The 8,264-nt window shown below is 36.1% G+C and overlaps 1 protein-coding gene across 1 annotated transcript; it reads right to left on the bottom strand.

The window, feature by feature from the left end:
- Positions 1–296: 296 nt before the first annotated feature.
- Positions 297–2,336, bottom strand: LOC109340467 (glycylpeptide N-tetradecanoyltransferase 1-like). The gene is made up of 2 exons (XM_019578170.1): positions 2,215–2,336; positions 297–2,015 (listed from the first exon to the last, which is right to left on the bottom strand). The coding sequence occupies exon 2, from the start codon at positions 1,988–1,990 to the stop codon at positions 647–649; it is 1,344 nt and encodes a 447-aa protein (XP_019433715.1). The 5' UTR covers positions 1,991–2,015; positions 2,215–2,336; the 3' UTR covers positions 297–646.
- Between the last annotated feature and the right edge of the window lie 5,928 nt (positions 2,337–8,264).

The raw sequence follows: 8,264 nt of genomic DNA, 5'->3' as shown, positions 1-8,264 counted from the left end.
AGAACTGACAACAAAAGTAAAAGAAAAACATCAGCCCCAGGCCAACTTATGAGCAAGTTAGGAACAACTATACCTTCACAAACAGCTATGTCTTGCATAAATAGCTAACTTAACCATCCACTAATAATCACTAATGAAGACCATTGAAAAATCAAAACTAGAGGGTCAAATATACCATGTCAAAACCACTAATACAAGTATCGAAGAAAATTCTACTTAGATTGACATCCACACTCTTAAGTCGTAAAATTAGATTCAAAATGAGGATTAAATGAGAAAATGCAGCCACACTCATGAGCAACCAAACATATACTATCAAACTCAAAACAAACTAATTTTTAATATGTCTGTAAAACTTGTACACGCAATAGACAGAAATACAGAATCAAATGGAAGATAGAGCAAAAGGGAAATTGAAACTGCAGATTATAACAAAATCGGGAATTTTCAATGTAAGCATAAATAGCTTGAAAGTCTGTCAAATGACAGGCTCTCGCATTCCCTGCAATCCTAATCTTTTAACTGCCAAAATTTGCGAAGCAACAAGAAATAAGATTTGAAAGTTGAAACATGATGCGCTTAATAAACAACACAAATGAGCGGTTTTTCCATTTAGATAGAAAATCTAAAACCGAAAAATATCATACTATAAGAGCACAAGCCCAAGTTCAGATGGTTTCATACCACTACGAACCCTATAATTGTACAAGTAGTAGTGAAGCTGTCCATCTCCTGGCCCAAACTTGAGGTCTTTGAGAAAACTCTCGTTATGCATTATATCCAAGGCATTGAAAACATCAAAATCTTTTTGCTTTGCTACAATAAGCGCGTCATTCATCAACTGAGGCAGTGGAGTTTTGGTGGAGACGTTATAATACGAATAAGCCGCTTTCAGAGTTGAGTGAGCTTGATTTCCGAGGATGGAAGAAGGAAGAGTGTAGAAGCTGCAGAAGTCTGTGATGTCATGATTTTCAGGACTCTCAACCAAGTAACTATCCACCACATTGTCACGGGGAATAAGCCAATGCTCAACATCATGTTCATCAAAATCAGGAGCAACAACAAACTGGCTCAAGTAATTCCTAAGCAACCGAGTAACAGCAGGGACATCTCGGAGCTCCATTTTTCTGAATCCAGGAGTAACTGTTGAATCAGGTAACTTGTAAAGTTTTATAGTGCGGCTCATTGTCATCCTAGCACCTAGCCTTGAAAATCCCACATCAATAAGCTTCTTTGGATTCAAGGATCTATGCCAATACTGACAAGTTGTTATTGGCGTCGGAAGAACAACGCCAGCCGTATAAGCAGCCTGCCAAATATTCTCCATATGAACCCTCCTAGTGACTTCCTTGATCAGAACAGGTGCGAGTCTCTTGGACCTAAGCTTCTTATGGACACATAAGAAATTAACCTCGGCCATTTTCACAACCTCGTCATTAACCCTGATTCTGGCAGGCACTGCGGTGATGAAAGCAACCAACTTTTTTGAAGCCTTAGCACGAACACCAATATGCCAACTCCTGTAATAACCGGGAACACGCAGCGCCCACCTTAGAAATTCCTTGGAATAGTTGAACCTGAACATGTTCTCATCATCTTCGACATAATTGTTCATCAATAGAAGATAAACCTCATCACAAGTTTCTTGAGAGTCCATGTCACAAGTGGTCCATTCATAAGCAGCTGGAAGATTGTAAGGCTCCTGCTTGACCTCGGACAACGGTGTTGGAGGCTCGATCGGGCCTTCGATTAAGGTAAAGTCTCCAACATCCTTGTATTGACCAACAGGCTGAGTTTCCCAAAACTTATGTCTCTTATTATTATCATCAATAGACATTGAATCTTGAAACCTTTGTACAATGGTTTCCAATGAGGTAACATTATCATTATTGTTATGACCCTTTTGAATCACTGAATCTGATTCCTCTTCAACAAGATCTGGGTTAGGTTTTGGAGAAGACCCAGAGGGAAGGGAACTATTATCACCCATTTTAATTGCTAAAAATTCAACCTTTCTGAAAAATTTAAGAAAAATAAATCATTTCATAAATTTTTAGAAAATTAAAAATTAAAAATACCAAATTGATTAGGTAAAGTTAACAAGCTTGATCTGATGGATATTGGGCATGAAAAACAATATAGTGAATGCAAAATTGAAATTAAAAAAAATTGAATGAAAATAAAAGTAATTAAAGTTATGAAGAACTAACTCACAGTGAGTAGAAGAGAATGAATGAGATCGAGATTCGCTTCAAATCATTGTAGGAAGGAAGGAAGAAGAAGCTGTGGGAAATGACCAAACTATATTACTTTCTATCCTTCACTTTATCTATTTTTTTAATATTTTTTGTCCTTTTCTTTTCAGCTTTATATTAAATCAAATATATATATATATATATATATATATATAATATATATATGTTGTTCCATTTTGTGTACGTTGATTTTGATTGGTTAAAAAAAATATTTAAATTAAAAATTTAATAATTAAATATTTTCTGATCTATCACAAATAATATTACATAGAATGACATGTTTTATGGTATAGAAGATGTCTTCAATATATTATATCTTTATAAGTTCTTCTACACTATAAAAATTAACATTTGTGACAAAGTGATTGTGAAAATTTGGATGAGAATATTTAGGTTTTTTTTTATAGAATGAGTTAAATCATGAGAGACCCTTCTTGATCTACTTAAATGTTACTTAATCATTTACATCATTGGGCTCCGTTGAACCCATTAAAATTGAATTGATTGCTTTAAATTGGACATGTCTTGTTGAAGTTTGATGAATTTTTTAAAATTTATATTACCCCCAAAATATATAACAAATGAGAATCAAAATTGGCTTTAGTGGACATAACGAATAACTATGTTATTAAACAAATATTCATATATCTATCCTATATATAAAACCAAAATTTGAAATAATTACTACCAAGATTTTATTTTTCTATCTTACTCTTAATATTTTTTATTTCTAAAGTAAAATCATATAATCCTAGATAACTATAATTAATATATCTTACTTTAAGTTGAATATTATAATAAATACAAAAATTATAACATGAAATACATCCCAATAAAAGACATTCTAATTCTCTAAAATAAAAAATACAAATTTAATACTTAATATTATAAAATAAAAGTGTAAGTCGATAGACACGAAGTGTCTGTCGACACGCTAGTTTATATAAGGACCAAACAATTTGATCGACTTTACTATTGAACAAATTTATAAACTATTCTAGTTTGCACTCTTACTTGAAAAAATGTTTGGATTGTTTTAGGGTTTATATCATGAAAATTTTGGTCTAACCAAGATAAATTAGATTTAAGTGAAGTAATTTAATCAATGACATGAATGGTTCATTAAAATTTTAAAATAAAATAAACACAAAAATGTTACTCCAATATTGAGCTTCATTCCAATAAAAATTATAAATATGTTAGTTAAATATAATTATCTATAATTATTAATTATATATGACATCATCTATTTTGATTGAATATTTTAATAAGTTAAATTTTATATGAGATATTTTCTAATTTGATGTGCACCAACTTTCTTCTATTAATTGTAATGATGAAATTAACTATGTATACTTATTATGTTGTTTTCCAACTTTTTTTTATTAAAAAAAATAGTGTTTTTATTCAAGCAAATTGGTAAGCATTAAGTGTGACAACTTTGACCATTTTCAAATCTAGGTATTTGGGATGGATAAAAATTTGTTGTTCCAAAATATGTTTCAAATTATGTTCCAGACTAATAATATTGAAACAAAAATAAAAAAATATTAATTTTTTTAATTAACATAACATATTTTCATTAATTCGAAATATAATTTAGGCAACATATCCTTGTTCCTTTCGTAATATATTTGCTTGTTGCATCAAGGATCTTGATGTGGTGTTCTCGAATAACAGGGGTCCACATTGAGCATATATTAACAATCATTATGATCGTGGGTTATCCTTACAATCAAATGGTTAAGAGTTGAAGACAGTAATTAATCAAAACAAGTAACTTAGAGTTGAAGGTAGGAAAATATGTTGTTAAGAAGGGTCCATGGCTTCAGATATTAACTTAGGGTTAGTTTGGGAGTTGGATTTTGGAGGGGAAGGAAGAGAAAGGGAAGACTTGGGAGCTATGAAACAAGTGTATTTCATGGTTCACAAGCTTTCCTTTTCCCTCCCTTCCCCTCCAAAATCCAACTCCCAAACTAACTCTTAGAGTATTTATGGATAACATTAGATGATTTATTATTCACTAGTGTGTCGATCGACACTTTGTATTTGTCGACTATCATTCTTATTTTCCTGATATCAAGTGTATACACAAAGTTTTTATAAATGTATCATTAAATGTTTTTTTTCCGTGGGTCAAAGTTCTTCTTGAGGTGATAAAGATAGAAAATAAAAGTAAGAGAATATGTAGAATAATAGTGATTCATTGATTTAAAAGAATATGTAAAAGTTTCTTGTAGTCATTAATGAATGTTATAAAATGATAAAATTGGAATATGAAAATTATGTCATGATGATTACTAAATGAAATTATATATGTTCAATTACTTGAATATCTTTTAGACATATTTTGCATTTATATAATAATAAGGGCACAATGGGGATATAAAAATTGTGTATAGATAATTGATATTTGAATAATGTAAGATAGAAACTCATGGTTAATTAATTGTCTTTCTAGCTTGATGTTCACCTCAATAAGACATCATTATAATTGTTAGTCACAAAATGATAATATATCCCAAATATTTAATATGGAAGATGGATGACATGGAAATGAATGGGGTGTGGGGTTGACATTGAATTTGGTGAGGTCGAACCTTGAACCATCTTAGGTAATACCTGAAAAGGGACTTTAAGCTTACTTAAGGAATGTACTTATTGAATGATGCCCCTTAATTTATACTATTGGGATGAAAATTTTCTTTGCTTTGAAGGAATGTCCACTAAAATAACTAATACTAATTGAATGATTTTAAGCATCATTTTATCCAATTTAGAAGCTTACCACAATAATTCCACAAGCGAGGTGATTGAAGTACTTAAATACAAGTTAAGATCAACAATTTTACAACTTACGTGAGAACAACTTTTGAAAGGAAACTTAAGGAAGGATAGGAACCAAATGAATCTAAGTTAGGAAATGGATTCCTAATACATGAAAATGGTAAGAGGGGTCTTTGCATGTGTGATTTGAGCAAGATGAGTGGTAGAAGTTGAAGTTTCTCCCTTGGTCTACAATGGTCATTGCAAGCTAGAAGAAAAGGAAGGGAATGGCCATTTGTTGGGTCCTCTTTGACCCCACTTAGCCGAATTTCCCAATTTTGTAGAGTTAGAATGATGCTTAGTATTTAACTAATAAGTTTTGATTTTAATGAAGCAACTAAACATGATTTAATTGGTCCTAAACTTAAACTAGTTATATAGTGCACTAGTTGGATGAATAAGGTCTTTGCAAGGTGCATTGTTTAGTTTATTATATAGTAAGACATCTTGGGACATATTAGAAATAAGGAATGACATTTTATATACTCAAATGATCTATAAATTTTGTTTCATCCCAATCAACCGGACATCCTATGTTGGCCGACAATGTTGTTCCATCTCGCTGACCATGATGTTTCACCTGGCCGACCAAGTATCTAATGTTGGCAAAGATGTATTTATCTAGGCCGATCATGCTGCTCCACATGGCGAACCAAGCATCTCATGTTGGCAGACCTGTGTTATATCTAGGACGACCATGCTGCTCCACCTAGCTGCCCAAGCATCTCATGTTGGCCCAGTTGTGTTATTCATTGGCCGACCATGCTGCTCCACTTGGTCGACCAAACATTTCATGTTGGTCGAGTTGTGCTATTCCCTGGGCGACCATGCCGCCACCTGGTTGACCATGCCACTCCATCTAGTCGACCAAACATCTCATGTTGGTAGAGTTGTGTTATATCCTAGTCGACCATGTTGCTCCACCTGCCTGACCATGCTGCTCCACTCGGCCGACGAAGCATTCCATGTTGGCTAAGTTGTGTTATTCCCTGACCAACTAAGAATCGGGCATGGTCGGACAAATAGCTTAACCATATGCCTTACAATTGCCTATACATTGTAGGCAACTTTTGGGATCACTACCCTAATATCCCAACTACCATGTCACCTACAAATCCCACTTGCCCTCCTACCACACGACAAGGACATACTACAATATGGCTACCAGACCTGCCACATACTATAAGTCAACTATGTACAAAGTACGACCATTCAAAAGCCGCCTGACATGGGAAAAGCATCCCCCGACAAGCCAGAATGGTCGGTCATGCCAACAGTACCCCTCTTGAGCCATGTCATCCACCTCGACCATTATAAATAAGGGTCTCCCCCAATAGAAAATATTATGATTCCCTCATCACTTATAACTTATCACTTGTCATTATTACTCTTTGTTTACTTTTTGCCTCTCATTTATTGCTCCTAAGCGTTACCTCTCTAGTCTCATACTAACTTGATTTTCGAAGAATCCTTTTAGGTACCTCCACCAGCAGGTCCAAGTCAACCTTCATCCAGATTCCAGAAGAACTATTGCCCGAGTATTTGAAGAAGCCTTACTCGGACCTCTAGTCTGATTGAACCGTTCATCCACAAAAGAACATTAGTGCTGTCTGTGGCTTACTTACACCATGGTGACCACCTGAAACCAAGCAAACCTCACCAATTAGATCAACTAGGCGACAATTAATTCCACCTTCGGGGTGGCTAACTCGAGTTCCCTAAAAGTGTGGGTCATGTTCCCTAGGGTTAGTGGTCAATGTCATCCACCAGACGAGTCAACCACATCCCTAACTGACGGTGGTTAAGATACATTCACCAAGGCGCGAACCACATCCCCCTTGGCCGATGATTCATGTTCTAGGCACGAGTGGTGATGGCGTTCTCCTTTGGCTGTGAAAGACATTCCACTACCCAGGTCCAGAATAACAACCCCCTTTGGTTTATTCCTAATTACCCCCCAGACGAAGACCAAGCCACAGATTCATGATCCATGCTCAGAATCACTCTAGGGATATGCTATCTCTCGGATGCCAAAGAGTGTGAGCATTAGGCCGACCAAAGAGTCTACTAGCATGCCCAAATGTCGAGCATCCTACTAGACTAAAGGCAATCGTTCCATCTCCATCAATAAAGCATCCCATGTTGGCCGACCATGCTGCCCCACCTAGCCGACCAAGCATCTCATGTTGGTCGAACTGTGTTATTCCTTGCCAACTATGTTGAGCATTTCATCAGTAGCATTTAAGTCTACCAGCATGCTCGACTGTCGAGCATCCTACTAGACTTGGGCAATTGTTCCATCCCAATCAACCGGGAATCTCATGTTGACCAACCATGGTGCTCCACCTGGCCGATCAAGCATCTTATATTGGTCGAGCTGTGTTATTCCCCAGCCAACCATGCATCCACCTGGCCGACCATGCTGCCACCTGGCCGACCATGCTGCTCCATCTTGTTGACTATGCTATTCCACCTAGCCGACCAAGCATCTCATGTAGGCAAAGTTGTGTTATATCTAGGTCGACCATGCTGCTCCACCTGGCCGATTAAGCATCCCATGTTGGTCGAGCTATGTTATTCCCTTAGTCGACCATAGGGGTGAGCAAGACCCGACCCTACCTGCTCACCTGGTATAGCCAGATCATGATCGAGTTCGAATAGGGTCGGGTCTAGGGCCGAGTTCGAGTTCCAAAAATAGACCTAGACAATATTTAGGGTCGGGTATGGACAAAGCATGACCCGACCCGTCCCGTCCCAAAGTCACTCGCTCATCATAATTGTATGTATTTCTATTTGTGTATAGAGTAATAATAGCCTTTTGGTCGAAAGTATCATTTCTTCTTTAATTTTTCCATAATAGATACATGATTAATAATATATATATATACATATATCATTTTATATATCAAACTACATATTCATAATAATAAATAATACTGAGAAGTCTTTATCTAAAATGAGTATGCATTATATTTAATCGGGTCTAGGGTCGGGTCGGGTTTAAAAACTGACCCGATTGCTATTTATGGTCGGGTTAGCTTCGGGTTTAGGGCCAGGTTCGGGTTCAAAAAAGTGACCCGACCAATAATTAGGGTCGGGTAAGGACAAGCCTTAACCCGTCCCAACCTGGCCCATGCTCACTCCTAGTCGACCATGCTGCTCCACCTGGCCGACCATGCTACT

The sequence above is a fragment of the Lupinus angustifolius genome, unplaced genomic scaffold (genome assembly GCF_001865875.1).
Source record: "Lupinus angustifolius cultivar Tanjil unplaced genomic scaffold, LupAngTanjil_v1.0 Scaffold_181_2, whole genome shotgun sequence".
Classification (NCBI taxonomy): domain Eukaryota; kingdom Viridiplantae; phylum Streptophyta; class Magnoliopsida; order Fabales; family Fabaceae; genus Lupinus; species Lupinus angustifolius.
The sequence above is the reverse complement of the archived record's forward strand: the minus strand, read 5'-3'. Positions and strand labels throughout refer to the sequence as shown.

What these genes read in the sequence shown, in the direction of transcription:
- LOC109340467 (XM_019578170.1), bottom strand. Translation starts at nt 1,990, where the DNA reads ATGGGTGATAATAGTTCCCTTCCCTCTGGGTCTTCTCCAAAACCTAAC.